Source organism: Carassius carassius, chromosome 47 (genome assembly GCF_963082965.1).
Source record: "Carassius carassius chromosome 47, fCarCar2.1, whole genome shotgun sequence".
Classification (NCBI taxonomy): Eukaryota; Metazoa; Chordata; class Actinopteri; order Cypriniformes; family Cyprinidae; genus Carassius; species Carassius carassius.
Window position 1 is genome coordinate 24,070,010 of NC_081801.1, and position 22,496 is coordinate 24,092,505.

General features: G+C 39.2%; 1 protein-coding gene across 1 annotated transcript in view; it reads left to right on the top strand.

Annotated features, from left to right (window-relative positions):
• Positions 1-22,496, top strand: part of LOC132130664 (gamma-aminobutyric acid receptor subunit alpha-3-like) — a 149,049-nt gene that overhangs the window by 117,244 nt on the left and 9,309 nt on the right. Inside the window, exon 8 of the mRNA XM_059542441.1 lies at positions 16,257-16,462. Within this exon, the coding sequence (XP_059398424.1) occupies positions 16,257-16,462 (206 nt within the window). The remainder of the gene's footprint in view (positions 1-16,256; positions 16,463-22,496) is intronic.

Genomic DNA, 22,496 nt, shown 5'->3' on the forward strand with positions numbered 1-22,496 from the left:
ACATAGGCCTTCAAAACCAGCTCCCCTGAGCACTAAACCTCAACAGCTATAGCCCACCAATCTGCCATCTGACTACTATCCATAGATTTGGCAGTAATCATAAATGGAGGTAGTTTTTGCTGAAATGTTACCCACTTTTCCTCCAAGGCACCTGCAAATTCTTGAACATGTCTGGGGGGACACATGGTTTAATGTGATTTCCTGCTGCAAGGATGAACACCTGTCCTTTCTGTTGTCTTCCTGTAGCATTGTCTTGAGCAGCTTAGATTACAGACATTGAATTTTATTTCTCTTGCGACATCTGCAGTCTTCTGTCCTCCTGCAGCAGGACTATGGCATGTTCAGGCAGGCGAACAGGATGTTTTTTAGAGTCAATACAAAGGTGTATTTAATGTCTTAATTTATTAACTGTGACCCTTAATTGTCTACTGCCTGTAAAGTGTCTTAAGGACTGTTCCGCTGGTGCATGTGCACTAGTTGCTTATGGTTCATTGAACAAGTATGGAAGGTGAACCATTTATTTCCTAACAAACCAAAATACAGGTTAAACAAATAAACATTTTAACCCCTTGTCAAACTCCCCCTTAAAGGGTTCATGAACCACCTTTTTTATTATTTTGTACTGTTCTCTGAGTTCCACATATAATCATGACTTTTACCCCAAAAACATCATAATTTAAAAGTAATAGGCTATTTTGTGTCCTATTTTGACACCCATCATGGGAACTTTCTGTTTGAATAGCCATGGCGGATTGTAGACTCAGAAGTTAATGCCCACTGCTGATTGGGGTTTAGCCACACTATTACCTCATAAAGTGGCACATTGCGCAACCTGTTTTTTTGGCAGATTGGATTCAATATAAGATGTTTTTAAGAGTGAAGAGAAAGTTTTGAGTTACATTATATTTTTATAGTACAATGACCCCTTATATGTCAAAAGATCAAGGAAATTTTTATTTCTCAGATCATGACCCCTTTAACTTAACTTAGCTGATGCAACATCTCCCATCTCGATACATGATCTCTGGAGCTCAACCAGAGTGACCATCAGGTTCCTGTTCACCTCTCTTACCAAAGCCCTTATATGCTCAGTTTGAGCATGTAGACAGCTCTAGTAAGAGTCCTGGGCTGTGTTTTCTCTGTGAAACGCAGCCCTTTTTGTTCAAAAACTTCATCCATTTAAGAATTATGGAGGCCACTTTGTTCTTCAGAACCTTGTGACTCAACACAATCATGTCTCTGCTGGTAATTTCTTTGACCTCGTGGCTCAGTTTTTGCTGTAATATAAATGTATCTGCTGTTAGACATTATTTAGACAGGTGTGTGCAATTTAAGCTATTTTGGATGAAAACTGAGGCTTGCGACTGTCCCATTAACAGCCAAGTAAATTCCACTGTCAAGGTCCAGAAAAGTATGAAAGACATCGTCAGAATAGTCGCGGCTGATACAGATGAGTGTACTCTGCTTGTGTTCAGCTGATGTTCTCCAAAATGGCTCTATGGTAATGTGGAGAGACACAGAGGAGACAAATTGTTGAATAAAGTTGTTATTTTTGTTTTATTCGTGTACAAAAAGTATTCTTGTTGCTTCATAGTGTTACAGTTGAACCACTGATGGCAGATGGACTATTCTGACGATGTCTTTCATACTTTTCTGAACCTTGAATGCGTATTTTACTTGGCAGTTAATGGGACAGTCCCTGTGTTCATCCAAAATATCTTAAATTGTTTTCCGAAGATGAACAAAGCTTTTACGGGTTTGGAACGACATGGGGTTTTGTGATTAATGACAAATTTTTCATTTTGGGGTGGAGTATCCCTTTAACAATTATCCAAACTAAATTTGTTTTAAGTAGTGTTCATATACTTGTTGATGTAATACTTGAGGTTTTGTTGTTGTTGTTTGTTTCTCCTTTTTTTCTGCTATATTTATCAAATCTCTGGGGTCTCTGCACTCCTCAGTCTCCTTTCACAAATTTAGCTTTGGCTTTGCCATAATGGGGTTTTGAAGGTAGATTAATGTAAAAAAATAAAATAATAATAACAATAATATATATATATATATATATATATATATATATATATATATATATACATATATATAGAGAGAGAGATTTGATTTTTGAAAAAAACTTTATTTACAATTTTAACAGTATCTTTTCACAATAAGCTGACCGTATAATCCATTCAACACATTACACAGAGGATACTAAAACCTAATGAAATTACAAAGAAAAAAACAAATCACCTTCACAAACTGCACACAAAGCACCATGACTGCACCATATCAATTCAAAGGTTGAAAGATCTCTCATAGTTTTATAAAACCGAAAATCAAAACTCTAGATTTCATCAAAGTTAAAAAACATACATTCACATCATCGCTACACTTTTGTTCCACTCTATTTTTCCTGCTGATATAAATAGCCATTTTTGCTTGCCCTAAAATGAAATTCAACAGTTGACAGGTGAAACGTTTTTTCTGAAAGTACTTAAAACCCAAAATGAAGGTCTCAATACAAAAGGTTTCATCAAACCTACAAAACAATTTTAATCTCACAAACAAAGGTTCTAATCTAAAACAATGCATGAAAACATGAAAAACAGTCTCCCTTTGAAGACAGAAAGGGCAAGCAGAATTAACTTCTGGATTCAGCATCGAAATAAAAGAATTGACAGCAATGGCACCATGGAGAATTATCCATTGTATATCACCAAACCTTTTAGACAATGGTCGCTTATATAATGATCTCCATTCAGGTTTTACGTCATTTCTCAGTTTAAAAACAGAACGCCATGGTGTATCATTCTTTTTTCTATCATTTTCTTATTAAAAACCAAAACACAGGCTCTATACAGTTTTTTCCCTTCACTTGACAAGAAATCTAAAAGCAAAGATTCACCTGATTCCAGCAAAAAACCCATACCCCCTTCAATATTGGGTTTAATAATCAGACATGGAAATGGATCCTCAACATCAGGAGTACAAACCCCTGTAAAAAGTCTCTTAACAAATGTTCTTCTTCAACTGTAAAACATGATTTGAGTTTGACAAAAAAAAAAAAAAAAACGAGTTAATAAACGAACAGATCTGATTCCTAAATGATTGGATACAACATCCACATTCTCAAAATGAGGCACAGTTAAAGTCAACAAATGTCCCAATGTAAAAACCTTGGATTTCTGAAAAATGGTGCTTAACCCCGGCAAATAGCAGTGAGTAGCAATGTCCAACCGGGCCCCAAGTATCAGTGGTTCCTGCAAAGTGGAGTGGAAAGGAGTTCTCAGTCTTTTGAACAAGAAAAAAACTCCACACCTTGAAAAGATTTCGATAGAAAGCAGGCAGTTCCGATAAATCCAATTTGGTTGGATCCATTAAAAAGAGGGATTTATCCAGTCCGAAACCCCCAATAGTGTGCAAAATGGTGCAGCTCGCAGCACGCCAGCTGAAATCTGTAGAACCATCAAGTAGTCTTTTTAAAAACTGTAACCGAAAGGCAGCCATTCTACTTTGTAAGTGAATCAAACCATGCCCGCCTTCATGTTTGGGGAAGTATAAAACAGTCTGTGGGACCCAGTGCAATTTGTCCCAAAAGAAGTTAACGAGAGCAGCTTGAACTTCCGCTAAAAACTTTGGTGAAGGGTCTACACAGGCCAATCCATGCCAAAGTGAAGATGCCACTAAGTTATTAACAATGAGAGTTCGCCCCCTATAGGACATATTTGGTAATAAGCATTTCCACTTATCCAAGCACCCCTTAACTTTTTCCATCAGCCCCTCCCAATTTTTTTGTAACACACTTTCATCCCCTAGATCAGGGATCAGCAACCTTTTCGGCATGACGTGCCATTTTTTATTTTTATGGTTAACCACTGTGCCAAATGTGCACAGCCCCCCCCCACCCCGATATAATTCTGTATTTAAACGGTACATACACAATTTTTTATTATACGATAAAAAAGTTTTTTTAACGTTTAATCAACGTTAATGCACTGCTTTAATTGATGAACGTGCACACACAGACACACACACAACACACCACTGGCACACAGAGATCTGAGATCGTGCTGTGCAAAAAGTAGCATTCAGAAGCTCATAAACCTATGAGTGTTGTCACGCTACTTTTATTAATCGATACTGAATCGCTACATTATATTTCTCAACAACAAAGGGGCAAAATCGCTTCATTGTCTGCAGAGAGAGACAATTTACCCCCCCCCCCCCCCCCCCCCCCCCACTTTCTTTCTCTCAAAATGGCCATATTTCAGAAAATTTTTCATCACTGGATATAGCTTTAGGTCATTTAACATTTCTATGGTAAAACATATTATTAAAAGTTGACTAATGTTAATTGATTTGCAGCTTCATCTTACCTCACTCTCTTTAACGTTAAACTGACGCTTCGCGCTCTGCTTCTGTGAACAGTAAACCCCGCCTACTTTGATCTGATTGGCCATCTCAGTCATTTTGACATTGACGAGTGCTGTTAGACCGAGGCTTTGATCTGAAGCACCTAGTACAGGGGTCTCCAACCTTTTTGTGAGTGAGGGCTCCCTGAAGGGATAAAATAGTCTTGAGGGCTACTTGTTTGATATAGGCACACACACACGCACACACACACACACAGTTTCAAGTTTTGAAAAATACAACAACAAACTGTAATATAATATTACAGTTTGTTGTTGTATAACAACAAAAAGCCTATATTTTTAGGACAAAAAAACTACGGTAATTATATATTCAATAGTCATATTTAACAATATTACTAATATTGTTAAATATGACTATTGAATATATAATTACCGTAGTTTTTCTGTCCTAAAAAATAGGCTTTTTTTGTCCTAAAAAATGGGGGGTCGTCTTATATTCGCGATATAGACAAAATCACGGGGGGAAAGGGAGAAAGAACAACGGCATAAATATGAAATAGTGACTGAATGATATACTTTACATACTTGCATGTAAAATTAGAAAAGCAACATAATATCTGTGTTTTACTAAATTAAAACGCTGCTCCTCTGCCGCGCGATACGCAGAGAGAACAAGAGAGGTGCGCGCACGCGAGACGAAGAGCGAGAGAGAGGTGCGCGCACGAGACGCAGAAAGAGAGAGATAGAGAAACGTGCCGATTCTATTTTTTTGAATTATTGAATTATTTTATTATGTTTTAATGGTATATGAAATGTCACCAATAGTTATTTTCTCATTTTATGCCATTATCATAAAAAAAAATGAAAGATTACAATTCAGGCTATTTATAGAACGTGCTCGGCGGGCGACTCAGAGACTCCACGCGGGCTACCAGGTGCCCGCGGGCACCACGTTGGAGACCACTGAGTATGTGCAGTGTTTGCACGTGCATCCATGCAAGTTAATTCTCACACTTTAATAGTATTTGTAGCTCCTAACAGGCTGTGTGACTATGAGAAGTTATTACATCAAACTGTTCGTCATTATACAGTTTTCCTTATTGCTTGCGTGCCAGCGATTATCCCTCTGCGTGCCACTGTTGGCACGCGTGCCGTAGGTTGCCAACCCCTGCCCTAGATAAACTCCTAAATATTTTATACCCCCATTCCCCCAACACAAACCATCAGGAAGGCAAGGTTTACCATTAGTCCATTGTCCCAACAATAAAGCATCACTTTTTTTTTCCAATTAACTCCTGCAGAAGACAACAGTCTAAATTCTTCAATTAAATTAAGTAAAATCTGCACATCACTTTGTCTTTTGATCATCACCACAATATCATCGGCATAGGCTGACAAACAAATCTTATTATTACAAACTGGTAAAAACAAACCACTTAAATTGACCTCTTATCTGTTGAAGCAATGGCTCAATAGCCAAGGAATACAACATTCCTGACAAGGAGCAACCTTGTCTGATACCCCTGAGAACCTGAAAAGGAGCACATAAGCCACCATTTATTTTCAGCATACTCTCAATGTCACAACAGATTACCCTATTCATGTCTATAAAATGTTTGCTAAAACCAAAAGCTGTTAAAGCATTCCACAAATATGAGTGCTCTACTTGGTCAAACACCTTCTCCTGATCCAAAGATATCAAGCCACAGTCCAAATTTAAGTATTTAGAGATGTAAAAAATATCCTGAATTAAAGAAATATTATTGAATATAGATCTACCAGGGACAAAGTATGTCTGATCCCGATGGATAACCTGACCCAACACTGCAGCCAATCTGTTACCCAATGCCTTAGAAAGTATTTTATAGTTGCTACAGAGAAGCGAGACAGGGCGCCAGCTCTTAATATCTGTAAAGTCCCCTTTTTTTGGAAGAAGAGTGATCACCGCTCTTCGGCAACTCAACGGCAACCCGCCCTTCGACAAGCTGTCCTTCAGTACCTCCAGCAGATCTACACCCAACTCAAACCAAAAAGCATTATAGAAGTCAACCGGGAGGCCATCCACTCCTGGTGCCCTCCCAGACTCCATGCTTTGCAGGGCCTTATAGAGCTCTTCCAGGGTCAGCACTCCTTCAAGATCATTATTACCCTCGTCTGACACCTTTGGTAGGCTGTCAAGGAAAATGTTGTCCACACAACACTCTGACTTGAGCTCACTCCTATACAGATTTTGATAAAACTGTACTGCCCTTCCCCGAATATCAGCAGGATCCAACAATAACACTCCATCTTCGGAGCGCAATCCATGAATGAACGTTTCTGCCCGTTCTTTTTTTCCAGATTGAAAAAGTATTGGGATGGTGCATCCATCTGGTCAACGTTTTGAAAGCGTGAACGGACCAGAGCCCCCTGTACTTTATGCCCCAGTAGATCAGCTAACTGAGCTTTCTTCTTTGAACAGGCTTCTAAATAATGAATCTCACCTGTAGATTGAGCCAAGTTTTGAAATTCAATTATCTCTCTTTCCAAAAACTCTAAAGAACGAGTCAACTCCTAAGTAACGTTATGAGTATACTGTTGAGTAAATTGTCTTATATTAACCTTACCAACATCCCACCACTGTTGCAATGAATAAAAAGAAGACTTCTTTGTTCTGCGAGTTTCCCAGAAATACTTAAATGATTCCTTAAAAAAATTATCATTTAACAAATTGGTATTAAAATGCCAGTATGTGCTTTTTGGTTTTATTGAGCTTAAAATAAGCTTACAGTTCACCATACTTTGATCTGTAAAACCTACTGGTGTTATATAACATTTATTGAAAATACTAAGATGGTGATTAAAACTGTAAAATCTGTCCAGCCTAGCTAATGACATAACATTATCACGTTTGTGAACCCAAGTGTACTGTCTCTCATTATCATTTAAAGATCTCCAAACATCACATAAATCATACTTTTTAATAATATGAATAAAATGTTTACGTCAAGCCAAATGAGGCTCAATGTGATTTCGATCTAAATTATGCTCAGTACAATTGAAATCACCACCTAGGAACAAGAAGTCTTCAGGGCAACAAATAAAAATAAACACATAACTTTCAACAACAGCTCTAACTTTTAAAAGCCTACCTTTTACTATTTCATCAACATCATAAGAAATAGGACTAAACTTCTTTGTGAATAAAATGGCAACTCCCCCACTTATTGAGGTGTTATGGCTTAACACAGGGATGCCATCAAACTCCCTCGCCCAGTCAGCAGCATTTTTCAAGTCGCTGTGAGTTTCTTGTAACAAAACAACATCAGTATCTTCCTGTTTAATTACTTCATATATATTGTAGCTCTTTTTCTAGAATCTCTTGCACCGTTAACATTCTAAGTAGGTACATGAACTTCACTCATAAAAAAGAAAAAAAGAAAAGAAAAAACACCCAAAAAGCCAAAAAAATCAGCCATTCTACTTTTAAAATTAACAGACATCATTGTTTATAGCAGTATTAGTCAATAGACTTCTTTATTAGTAAAGCAACTCTTTGCCATTAGGCTTCTTGCTTTTTCAGCAAACTGTTTATTTATTTATTTTTTTATTTGATTGGGACATTGTGCATTTTAATGAACATAACATGGAGTACATGCATGTAAAAATGCCGGATTATAGCCAAAGGCTAATTTCCATCCGTAGTCCCACGTGCTAGGATCACACAGCTCACAAAAACATTGTAAAATAAAATTTACATCTACAGTCAGTTCATAGATTAGCTAAATCCTATATACAATATTCAAACAAGACTACATTCAACTTCACAAAGACTCATCCATATACACATTACAACATAAAACAATTTAAAAGAGAATAAAGCATACATACTAATGTGTACAGCTTTGATTTGCCCATAGCCATTTTTTCAGCTGGACTTTAAACGAGCTATACGTAGTACATTCTCTTAGTGTTAGAGGAAGACTATTCCACAGGTTCCCACCCCGGACAGACAGGATCGTCTGACCGAAGGTGGTACGCCTGTGAGGTATTATCAAGTCTCCTCTAGTAGAGGCTCGTGTGGTCCTCAGAGAATTTTCTTTGGATTTAATAAAGTCCTTCAGCGGTGGCGGAGCGAGGGAGTGAAGGACCTTATATATCAGACAGGCCATTTTCAAATTAATCATATTTTGAAAATCTAGTAATCTATGTTTCTTTAGCACTTGACAGTGGTGGTGTGATAGCGGTTTTTTATCTAATGTTTTTAATGCCTTTTTATATAAACTTTCTATGGTTTTAAGTGTTGTAGGACAAGCAAGAGACCAGGTAGTCAGACAGTAATCAAAATGAGAAATAATCATCGAATAAAAATATGTTTTAGCAGCACCCATAGTTAAATTATTTTGAATGTGACAAAAATTTTTAAGATTAAATTTGACGACCTTTGCTACTTTTTTTACATGATTTTTGAAGCAAAGTGTTGAGTCAAGGACTACCCCAAGATATTTGAATTCTGAGACCAGGTGAAGTTCCTCTCCATTCAAAAAGACATTTGACCTGCTTACTTCGACGTGACGTTTTGAGAAGTACATGCACACGGTTTTTCTGGTGTTCAACATGAGGCATGAATTCTTGAGCCAGTCCTGCACATAAGATAGGGCAGCTGTGAGATCAGCAGCTGCTTGTTGGATGGTTTTGCTTGAGTGTAAATTACTGCGTCATCCGCATACATCTGCGAGACATCAGGAAAATATCCCTGCACGTGCACACCTCTTTTATTTTTTGTTGATCTAAGGAATAACTTAATATCATCAAGTCCGTAATCCCGGCCAATGAACTCCCCCTGAAAAAAGTGTCATACTAGAGTCAGAAGACCCACCATCATTTTCTGTATCCTGATCCATATGGATACGATATCGTCTTGCACTTCACTCGTTTTACTTATTTTGGCATCAAATATTTTTTTTTAATCATCTTCCTTTTATGAGGCATTTTGAAAAAATTATCTTCCTCCACACAATCCGTCACACATGCTTCTTGCAATATCACCGAACTGTTTTCTAAAGCACTTTCATTTTTCTCATCTCCTTTATCCTGAGAAAACTGTGCCACGCTCGGTAAATCTTTCACAATAGCCTCTGAAAGTGTTTCGGCGCGTATTGTGCCTGAGTGTTCACACTGCAGTGAAGTCGAAGCAACAACACTCTCACCAGGAACACTCGTAGCCGTCACCGCCACAGCCGAGCTCGGCCCCTGCAACACCTCCTCAGCTGTGTCTGCAACACCAAACGCACCACCATCACTCCCAGTACTCTCATTAATTACATTTGTTTCCCTTTCTGAATTTTTTTCAGGCAAATTGCGAATTAAATGTCCAGATTTACTGCAAAAAAAAACACTCAGATATCGCGGTAGTGACAAAAATGACATATTCAAAATTGTCAATTCGAAAATTTAGCGTCATGTCTAGCTCGACATCATCCTGAATAATTATATACGCAAATCGCCTGAACGAAACAATGTGTTTCAACAGAGGTGATCCGCTATTGATTGGAATCTTTTTAATCGGAGACAACAATTTTCCATATCGAGATAAAGCTTGTGTCAAAATTTCGTCACTTACGAACGGTGGAACATTTGACAACGTGACTCTCTTAGCTGGCAACGAAAGAGGAAGAACAGATACAAAATCACCACCAATGACTATTCCATGTTCGACTACTTCATTGACTTTATCTACACTATTAAAAAACACCACAATGGCACTATTCATTCTGGAGGCGGATCGCACGCTCTCGTGCCCCACAACCTCACCAATGGCAAGACAACCTTCCTCCACACTCATCGCGGAGGCTACTTTAACCGCATTACGCCGTGTGAGTGAACTCAAAACCTGCACACGTGGGGCTGACATGCCTCCCCGATAAAGTGGATAGCACGCGGCCCAACAAAGAACAAAAAAATACTAAATAGAAAAGACCAGAAAAACAGCAAGGGGGAAAAATAGAAAAACAGCTTCACTCACAAGCCCTCCAGTCACACTCATACACTCCGTCAAACTCGCACCCAGACACACCGGAAGTGAGATCGAGAGAGAGAGAGAGAGAGACATACATAGATCAATATTTAGATTTTTTTTCCACATATATATATAAATATACAGTACAGACCAAAAGTTGGACACACCTTCTCATTGAAAGAGTTTTCTTTATTTTCATTACTATGAAAATGTTAGAGTCACACTGAAGGCATCAAGGGCTATTTGACCAAGAAGGAGAGTGATGGGGTGCTGCGCCAGATGACCTGGCCTCCACAGTCACCTGAACCCAATCGAGATGGTTTAGGGGTGAGCTGGACTGCAGACTGAAGGCAAAAGGGCCAACAAGTGCTAAGCATCTCTCGGGGAACTCCTTCAAGACTGTTGGAAGACCATTTCAGGTGACTACCTCTTGAAGCTCATCAAGAGAATGCCAAGAGTGTGCAAAGCAGTAATCAAAGCAAAAGGTGGCTACTTTGAAGAACCTAGAATATGACATATTTTCAGTTGTTTCACACTTTTTTGTTATGTATATAATTCTACTTTTTTTACATTATTTTTTAAGCAAAGTGTTGAGTCAAGGACTACCCCAAGATATTTGAATTCTGAGACCAGGTGAAGTTCCTCTCCATTCAAAAAGACATTTGACCTGCTTACTTCGACGTGACGTTTTGAGGCATGAATTCTTGAGCCAGTCCTGCACATAAGATAGGGCAGCTGTGAGATCAGCAGCTGCTTGTTGGATGGTTTTTGCTTGAGTGTAAATTACTGCGTCATCCGCATACATCTGCGAGACATCAGAAAAATATTCCTGCACTTGCACACCTCTTTTATTTTTTGTTGATCTAAGGAATAACTTAATATCATCAAGTCCGTAATCCCGGCCAATGAACTCCCCCTGAAAAAAGTGTCATACTAGAGTCAGAAGACCCACCATCATTTTCTGTATCCTGATCCATATCGTCTTGCACTTCACTCGTTTTACTTATTTTGGCATCAAATATTTTTTTTTAATCATCTTCCTTTTATGAGGCATTTTGAAAAAATTATCTTCCTCCACACAATCCGTCACACATGCTTCTTGCAATATCACCGAACTGTTCTCTAAAGCACTTTCATTTTGCTCATCTCCTTTATCCTGAGAAAACTGTGCCACGGTCGGTAAATCTTTCACACTAGCCTCTTAAAGTGTTTCGGCGCGTATTGTGCCCGAGTGTTCACACTGCAGTGAAGTCGAAGCAACAACACTCTCACCAGGAACACTCGTAGCCGTCACCGCCACAGCCGAGCTCGGCCCCTTTAACACCTCCTCAGCTGTGTCTGCAACACCAAACGCACCACCATCACTCCCAGTACTCTCATTAATTACATTTGTTTCCCTTTCTGAATTTTTTTCAGGAAAATTGCGAATTAAATGTCCAGATTTACTGCAAAAAAACCACTCAGATTTCGCGGTAGTGACAAAAATGACATATTCAAAATTGTCAATTCGAAAATTTAGCGTCATGTCTAGCTCGACATCATCCTGAATAATTATATACGCGAATCGCCTGAATGAAACAATGTGTTTCAACAGAGGTGATCCGCTATTGATTGGAATCTTTTTAATCGGAGATACCAATTTTCCATATCGAGATAAAGCTTGTGTCAAAATTTCGTCACTTACGAACGGTGGAACATTTGACAACGTGACTCTCTTAACTGGCAACAAAAGAGGAAGAACAGATACAAAATCACCACCAATGACTATTCCATGTTCGACTACTTCATTGACTTTATCTACACTATTAAAAAACACCACAATGGCACTATTCATTCTGGAGGCGGATAGCACGCTCTCGAGCCCCACAACCTCACCAATGGCAAGACAACCTTCCTCCACACTCACCACGGAGGCTACTTTAACCGCATTACGCCGTGTGAGTGAACTCAAAACCTGCACACGTGGGGCTGACATGCATCCCCGATAAAGTGGATAGCACGCGGCCCAACAAAGAACAAAAAAATACTAAATAGAAAAGACCAGAAAAACAGCAAGGGGGAAAAATAGAAAAACAGCTTCACTCACAAGCCCTCCAGTCACACTCATACACTCCGTCAAACTCGCACCCAGACACACCGGAAGTGAGATCGAGAGAGGGAGAGAGAGAGAGAGAGAGAGAGAGACATACATAGATCAATATTTAGATTTTTTTTCCACATATATATATATAAATATACAGTACAGACCAAAAGTTGGACACACCTTCTCATTGAAAGAGTTTTCTTTATTTTCATTACTATGAAAATGTTAGAGTCACACTGAAGGCATCAAGGGCTATTTGACCAAGAAGGAGAGTGATGGGGTGCTGCGCCAGATGACCTGGCCTCCACAGTCACCTGAACCCAATCGAGATGGTTTAGGGGTGAGCTGGACTGCAGACTGAAGGCAAAAGGGCCAACAAGTGCTAAGCATCTCTCGGGGAACTCCTTCAAGACTGTTGGAAGACCATTTCAGGTGACTACCTCTTGAAGCTCATCAAGAGAATGCCAAGAGTGTGCAAAGCAGTAATCAAAGCAAAAGGTGGCTACTTTGAAGAACCTAGAATATGACATATTTTCAGTTGTTTCACACTTTTTTGTTATGTATATAATTCTATATATAATTCCACATGTGTTAATTCATAGTTTTGATGCCTTCAGTGGGAATCTACAATTTTCATAGTCATGAAAATAAAGAAAACTCTTTGAATGAGAAGGTGTCCAAACTTTTGGTCTGTACTGTATATATGAAAAATATCTAAAGAATCATAAAACTAACATGGTTCTTGAAATAAATGTCTTTAGAATTGACTACTGTTCAAATTATGCACAGAAGAAAACATCTCATCCACCCCACTAAAAAGCAAAGCCTGTGTCAGTATTTCTAGGCTGATGCATCATCTCGCCGGCAGCCATATCACCCTGGAGCCCAAGACCGGTTTCCCACTGAAGCTAAGCAGGGCTGAGCCTGGTCAGTACCTGGATGGGAGACCTCCTGAGAAAACTAGGTTGCTGCTGGAAGAGGTGCTAGTGAGGCCAGCAGGGGGTGCTCACCCTGTGGTCTGTGTGGGTCCTAGTGCCCCAGTGTAGTGATGGGGACACTATACTGTCAACAAGCACCGTCCTTCGGATGAGACGTTAAACCGAGGTCCTGACTCTCTGTGGTCAGTAAAAATCCCAGGATGTCTTTCGAAAAGAGTAGAGGTGTGACCTCGGCATCCTGGCTAAATTTGCCCATTGGCCTCCGACCATCATGGCCTCCTAACAATCCCCATGTCTACTGATTGGCTTCATCACTCTTTCTCCTCTCCACCAGTAAGCTGGTGTGTGGTGGGTGTTCTGGCGCACTATGGCTGCCGTCGCATCATCCAGGTGGATGCTGCACACTAGTGGTGGATGAGGAGATACCCCGTCTATGTAAAGCGCTTTGAGTGCCTAGAAAAGCGCTATATAAATGTAATGAATTATTATTATTATTATCTCACAAACATTCGCTTTGAGACTGATTTTTAATCAATCTCTGGATAGCTGCCAGTTTCTCAGATATCCTCTGATGGTTCTAACCTGACATTTCACACAGATAATCCTGTTTTGTCATTTTCTTCAAGCTCCACAGTGTAGTGTGTAATTTATGGTTTCAACACACACTGCACATAATAGGCAACTGTCACAGCAGACAGAATAGCACCTTGTGTGACATTCTAATGTTCACATTGCTTTTCACTCCATTTCCAGATGGAGATAATGCCTAATGAAAAGTTTAATGAGAATCTTCCATGCCATTCGACGTTTTGACACTCTACAGATCCTCATCAGCCATAGATTTCAATTTAATTGTCAGCCAATGACATTTATGGGAGCAAACAGCACTCAGTATTCATTTGAATAGCAGCCTCTTTTCAACAGCACACCATATATTACACATTATGTAGCATTCTTATGTAGTTTTATTTGCACTGCAGTCAGAATACCCACCCCTGGTAATAATATATCAGTGTCTTCCATCTGCATTCTCTTCTAAGCCAGTGGGCAGTAACAGACGAAGTAGGACGATAGCTTATATCGTATCTATACAGAGCCATTTTTGTATTTTCCTTATCAAATTTAATTTAGCAGAATTGAAGGACCTGTGAAACATGATTTAATAGCACAGCTGATTTACATGTATGTTGTCAGTTATTTTAGTGGGATTTAGATTCACCAGATTGTTATCATCACATTTAACCATTTTGAAATTCTGTAAGAAATGCAATTCTAATTGTTCATTTATTGCCCTAAGAACTCTGTTGTCAAATGGTGAGTCATTCCAAAAGAACAGATATTAAAAATCAGAAATCCATATACATATTATGGCATCTAAAAATATTCTAAATAAAGAGTACTTATTTGCACAATAAATAAAAATGCTGTGTTCTTGCGTTGTGGGCGCTTTATTAAAAATACTTTCACACATGCATTAGGTTAAACAAACCCATGTTTAAAGAAGACATTGTAGTATATGTTTATATACAAAATTGTGAGGTAAAGGTTGCCACCTGAATTTAGAATTAAAATTCTAGAATTTAGAATTAAAATTCTAGAATTTAGAATTAAAATTCTAGAATTTAGAATTAAAATTCTAGAATTTAGAATTTAAATTCTAGAATTTAGAATTTTAAATTCAGAAAAAAAATCTGGAAGAAATACAACATTATTTACACAAGCCTTAAGTGCACAGAACACAGTTTTGGTTCTCAGTTTATCACGTTATTTATTTATTTTTTTTGCTTGCAATTTCTGAAACTATAACTTATTTTCTCTAACAACATTTTCATTTTGAACTATTCCTCTAACACAGTGGTTCTAAACAAGTGGGTCCTAATCCAAAAATGTGTAACAGAACTATTATGGATTTAGACAGCAAGGGGACAAATAATACAATGCAACCAAAAGGTTTTTGTTTGTGTTTTTATCACAATTTATTGGATTAATGGTTAATTTTTTATTCAATAAATTATTGCATATATTAATACATTTCCATGTTTCATTTTTCATTGACTTTCCCATAGCCCCCCTGTCACGATCATTAGATGGAGTGCCCATGAACTTCAGTAGAGGGCACTCCAATCAGGACCAGTCCACATCAACCACCAGATGTCACTCGGACTCTAGCACCTCTCATCTGTTGCACCACACCCGAACTACATTCCCCATGAGTCACTGCATCACAATGACCCTGCCACACCTGCACATCATTCATCAGCCCATTTCCTTGCCACACCTGCACCTCATTTACACACACATAAAAGCAGCACACTCACTCCCACTCTCTGCGAAGTCTTGTTTAGCCAGTCTGACATTTCCGAGTGTTTTCCTTGTGTTTTCCTTCTGTGCCTGACCTTTGGATTGTTTTTACCGACTCAGATTCTCTGCTGCTTGCCCCCGACATCTGCCTGTTTCTGTTATCGATTCTGGTTATCCCTACATACCTGACACCGTTACTGATCATTGCCTGTCTGACCATTCTCATCATTAAAGTTCTGCACATGGATCCGAACGTCTCTGTCTCATCATTAAACCCCCAATGCTGCATTTTGAATGCTATAAAATTTTCCAGATCTTCATTAGTAGAGACTAGGAACATGATTGAGAACCACTGCATTAAACAATATTGGTACAGTGTTGGGTTGCAGCCTGATGTTCCATTTAGGGTGGCATTATTCTTTCACATCATTTCCTAGACAAAGCTGGTTAGATACACTGACTAAATCAACTTACAGCAACTAACGTTGTAAAAAGATTACTCTATGTTTTCTGTTATCTTGACCATGACATCTAACACTCAACTAACAAAAACTTTCTGTTTTTAGGTGTCACAACTGTCCTAACCATGACCACATTGAGTATAAGTGCCCGGAACTCACTTCCGAAGGTAGCCTATGCGACAGCTATGGACTGGTTTATGGCAGTGTGCTATGCTTTTGTCTTCTCTGCTCTCATTGAGTTTGCCACTGTCAACTACTTCACAAAGCGAAGCTGGGCCTGGGATGGTCAGAAGGAGGCCCAGGAGATGCGGGTAAGAGATTATTTAATGCACTAGTAGTAGACTGTGACAATGCTGTGAAAGTACAGTAATACCTGTACAGCTGTATACAGTGAACATAAGTGTGTATATCCTATAAGACCATGCCATAGAGATAATGGATGTGCTATCATTTGGAAAACATCTGAAAATTACCTTTCTCTTTCTTTTTCTAAAAAAACAGAACACTTTACTACAGCTTGTGTACATTTATAGTGTTTCTCAGTGTGATCAATCACTGTTTCATTTTCCAGTATAGTTTTTTTTTACAAAGTTACTCACCACAATAAGCAATACATTTTAAGCTAATGTGGGCTTTCTTGTTAGCAAGCTTTTCACTATTGTGAATTTCCATTGCGGTTGTTCCTGTTCAGTAAATTTGATGCTGCCAACCATCTCTCTCTCTCGCTCTCCCCACTGCTTTTGCTTGCTCTTCATTATTTCCACCCTCTGTCCTGGCCCTGATAACCTCTGAAAAATGAAGTGCTCAGAGCTAATGGATGGGAATTGCCACAGAGAAAGCTCAGTGAGGTGCAGCATTGCTCACAGTATGAGAAGAACTTGTACCTGTAAACCAGCAAGATGAATTCCTGTTTCGTACTGTTGTTGTAACCTACGTGGTATCTGTTGAGAAACACTTTACTTCTTCATTAACCATTCAGTAGAGTGGAAATGTTGTGTTTCAAAGGAAAGCAAGAAAAGCGACCACAGAGTCTCTGACAAGAGAGTACATATAATGCAAAACTGATGCATACTGTATAGACTTGGCCATGAAAGTTAAAGCCAGCTGTTAAAAATGTAGCATTGAAGCTTTAAAGTGACAATTTCTGTTAAGAGTAAAAGCTTAATAAACAATATAACTTAGTTTAAAGGCATCTGATAAATGCATAAATGTAAATATAGTTCCCTTTCAGTTGGTCACATTCGACATTACGTCAGAAAGAGACTGACGAATGGGGTCTCGCCCAAGAGCCCAGTCACCTTCGAGTGGTAACAAAACGAGCCAATGGTACACAGTGTACCTTGGTCTGCAGGATTTGCATCGCAAGCTCCGCCCAGCTGTGTGGGTATATAAGGAGCAGCCCAAGCAACTCGCATTCAAGCTTTCGCTTCGGAGCCGAGCACATCTTCTGCTGGTTCCACCGGAGTGCTTTCAAAGTGAATCAGCTGGTGTTGGTGTGATTGGTTTGTCAAGAGCTTCCTGCCTTCAGCTCCTGCGTTCCCCTGGGCGCTTCAGCACCTCTGAAAGAGCTTTCTAAAAGAGTTTTGGGTTGTGTTTGCGTCTTTTTAAAGATGTCATTCTGCCCATGGTCGATATATGGCTCCTCGTGTTGGCCATGATCACTGTGTCACGTGTCTGGGCTTTCAGCACGCTGAGACTGCGTTCATGGATGACTCATGTTCACATTGCGGGGACATGACCATCTAGGCATTAAGATCAAGACTTGATTACCTTAAAAGGTATAGAGTCCCTTCTGCAAAACCCCGATCTAGCTCCTCTTTTCATAAGAGGGCAACTTCGGCTGGTGGCCAGGGTGATATGAGGGTTACCATATTGGCTTCCCCGACTAGCCAGCCTTCTCGGGCCACACTCCGCTCACAAACGCTGCAGCCATTTGAGTTTCTGGATGAGTTTGTTGGCCCGTCTCATCAGGTTCCTGACATCTCATTCAGAGCTCAGGAGGAAGACCAAATGTCGATCGACGCACCACAAGCCGGGCTTGAGTCCCCGGGAGATGTGGATTCGGCTGCGTTGCCTCCCTTAGGAGTGCCAGCGTTGCCCGAGTCTGATCCTGAGCTGACAGCCATGCTTTCCCGGGCAGCTGAGAGCATCGGGCTCGAGTGAAATCTTTCACCCTGTCCCGATTCAATTCAATTCAAGTTTCTTTGTATAGCGCTTTTTATGATACAAATCATTACAAAGCAACTTTACATAAAACTACATTTCTACAATATTTAGTAGTAGCTTATGAGTGGTGACTGTCAGTTTATGTGAATATGACAGGATTTTTCAGAAAAATTTATACAAGACGTAGTCAGCCAGATGATGAACACTATTAACAGAAATTATTATATGATGCTATCACACTTGTAGCAATATTTGTTAGTTCTGTTTGATTCAGGGTTGGCATTATCTGGGGTCCTCTGAGGGGTGTTCTGGATCCAGACTGGATGTAAATCCCGTGGCAAAACAGAGAAACAAATAGAGACATCGTTAGCGTAGCTGCTGTTCCAACAATGTAAAATTAATTAGTTTAACCCAAGCTAAAGGATAAGAATGTGCATTTGATCAGATGCAACTGCAGTCACAATTTATGAGATGCTGCTGCATTTTGGACTACCTGTAGCTTGTTTATTAAAGATTCAGGACAACCACCTAGAAGTGCATTACAATAGTCCATTCTAGAGGTTATGAATGCATGAACTAGCTTTTCTGCATCAGAAACAGGTAACATATTTCGTAGCTTGGCAATGTTTCTAACATGGGAAATATGGTTTTCAAAAGCCAAGTTGCTGTCTAATATAACACCCAGATTTTTGACTGTAGAGGAAGTAACAGTACATCCATCTAGTTGCAAACTATAGTCTACTAGATTCTGTGTACTGTTTTTGGGCCCAATAATTAATATATCTGTCTTATCTGAATTTAATAGAAGAAAATTATTGGTCATCCAGCACCCTCGGCAGTCAGACTTAGCGGAGCAGTCTGTCGCAAGGCCCAGATCAGGTGTTAGCAAGCCCGGAGTCCCGGTCATCCCCTATACTGGACTAGGTGCCCATATGGCTTGATTCCCTATGGGTAATCCCATATGTACAATTTTCCACGGTAAGGTTTCCCTCTTGGTAAACCCGTGTCTTCCCTTGACAGACCCGCTCTGTCAGTCTCTTCTGGCATCCCTATTCTAAGGTAGGACCTACCTCAGAGACCCATTCCATATGTAGTACTGCCACCTGGGTCTGTCCATATCAGTATCTCCACGTCACCTTCCTATGGGTAGGATGTGGTCTCTGTAGGCTCGCTTCCCCATCTTCTGCCAAACTGAAAGAACAAATAGGAAACATTGAAGCAATCTTTCACTGAAGGATAAAATCCCTTCAAAAAACATTAGTGGATGGAACAGTAGCATGGCCCTCTCCAGCAGCGATATACTCACCCTTTTGGTCCCCTTCGGTATCAAGGTCAGTGAATTTGCGCTAGGGCTTTGGGGAGGTTACAACCATAAGCATAGCTTTTGTGACATGCTGTGGCTTGTCAACAATTGCAGGGCCAAAGGGTTGTGATGGTGTTCAGGTTGTGGCATTTTCCATGGACCCCATATGTCGTTCAACATAACTCTTAGTGACTGACAGATAGGAGTGGCTCAGGTATGCAAAATCCACTAGCCAATTTTCATTGGCGTTTTCTCTTAAACTCAGAGATGATTGGCCTCCCAAGTGAGACCCAATATGTCGTTCGACATAACGTCTCCATTCCCTCCATCAGGGAATGAGAGTTACGTACATAACCGAGACGTTATACAACTACTATAGGCTTATATAATTTAATTAAAGCAGTTGATCCGTATGATGAAATGAAGGGGGAAACATTGTACAAACAGTTCTTGCACAATATTTGAAAATATTTGAAAGACAGAAAGTGTTAATTATCATCAGACATACTTGTCAAATGTGATTCTGTCACCATATTGTGCTTGTGGTCTTGAAGCTACTGATAATTGGTTATGTGTAACAGGCTTCACTGCACTTCTCTAATGCCAGTGGTGCACCCAAAGGAAAGCTATTGGCTGCTCTGAGACAGTTTAAAATTGTTGGACCTTTGTGATTGAAGAGTGAATGGCCATTTATAGACGAAAAGAGAATGATCGAAACCAGAACAAAGCACACAGATGAAAGATAAATTGAAAACAGGCTCACTGGGGTTTTAGGCTAAAGAGAAAGCCGAAAAACTGATTTGTTATAGTTAAAAAGAAAGAAAAGAAAAAGAGCATCACAAGCAACAGAACAAAAAAAAACAGATGAGACTAGCACGAAGAAGGAAAATATTCTATAAAGTAAAGGAAAAGAGAATAATTAAAGGAACAAGAAATGGGTTGGTATTGACCATTGGCCTCATGATGAGAAATTGACATTATCTAACAGAACTCGCTCTATACTGGACACTGGTTGCTATACTCATTCCTGACTGTAATTCGGATCAAGTTGGAAACTGACCTTGTTGCCCTCTGGGGTTTACCTGTCTTTGAAGCACAGAATGGCATTACAGATTGGGGTTGATGATTTAACTTAGAGAAGGTCCTGTACTGGACAGTTGCTCTTTCTAAGTCTTGCCACCACTGGTGACAGTTACTCTCAATTGCTGGTGATAAGAGTAGTAGTAACATGATTACAAAATTCACTAAGTAGAAAGCTGTTTGCACACAAAATGTAGACTTACAGTGAAGGAAGGACCAGAATACCTAACCCTAACCAGAATATCATAGGCCTCCTCAACACCTGGAATAACATGCATTTGTATCCAGATAGCACTTACTTAATAGTAAGTTTGCACTTATTTATTACATGAGAGGTTGTGTTAACTGATATAATATCTGTCACATACTAAATTAGCTTACTACTGTTCCCTATATGTTTTAAAAGCAAAGCAAAAAAAAAAAAAGGTTTTAAAGAGTTTTTGGGGAGACATGAGAGAAACGGATTTCTAAGTTTGATCCAGAAAAATAATTATTTGATCGGTTATCAGATATGTTGATTAAATGTAAAACTGTTAGTAAAGGCAGTTGTGGTTGTCAGAACTTTACCATAAAAAGAGAGAGAGAGAAAGTAGCAACAGTGCAGTTAAAATATACTTTTTCTTATAAATTAAATACATTATAAATTAAATAAATAAATAAAAAACAAGTTATGTGTGATATTTGCTTAAAAAAGTAACTCAGATATTTTGTTGTAAATAAAAAAAATAATGCATTACTATCCTCATTACTTGGAAAAAAAATAATAATAATAATTTTATTAAATATCGCACAACCACTCAGAGCACCATTGCAACTAAAAAAAGAAAAACAAGTAGACAACTACTGATAACACCCTAGCATTGATCCAGAAGTTTCCACGACTTGACACTGCTCATATTTAGTTCAGAAAATACAGTTAAATATTGATATTGTTGTTCATTAATGCAATTTAAAGGTTTTAACTGGTCACTATGATTTTAAGTACATGTGTTATGTTACTATTGTAATTAATTACATATGCTCAAAAAAAGAGACACTGCACCATGGTGTTTATGCTTTAGAAATGTTTTCAGTGTGTGCTGGAGTCTGAAGCATGTGTAAAAACACAGCAATCCAGCAAGGTCTGGAGACATGATACGTTAACCATGACCATAGACATCATCAAATTCAATTGTCTGAAGAAGCTCCAAAGTCCTAGTTGAAACTGCATAGTTACGCATCTTGTTCCCATCAAAGGGAGCCAAGTTACATATGTAAACCTGAGACGTTCCCTTTTGAGGATCTTGCTGTGTCATGGTGTTGATATCATGGCAACATTGATTATCCACACTGCCATACTGAAAATACAAATCGTCACCACAGAGGATGCAGCACTGGCACGCAAAAACATACACAACTGAATACACACCCCATTCGCTTTCCATTTCCCCTATTTACCTGCTGTTTCTGCCATTGGTAAAGTGGATGCCCACGCCAGACCGCTGGCTCATGGACATTCCTCTACATTACATTTCCCTTTAGCCCAGTCCCATACCCAGTCATTTCACCCACACACACATTTTCCGTGTCTTGTGTTTTGTTCTTGTGTCTTGCGTTCAGTTATTTGTTTGTTTGTCATGAAGTAGTTGGTCTTTCAGTGGGTAAACGTAGCATCAGCCAAACAGAGCAGACGAGGGGCACCTGCTTATGATGTGATGGTTTGGTCCCTCCAGTGCAGTGTAGCCAGAAGCAGGGGAAAACATTGTCTTGTGAGTAGGGGGATTAAGTGTGAATTGGATAATCACATATTCATGTGT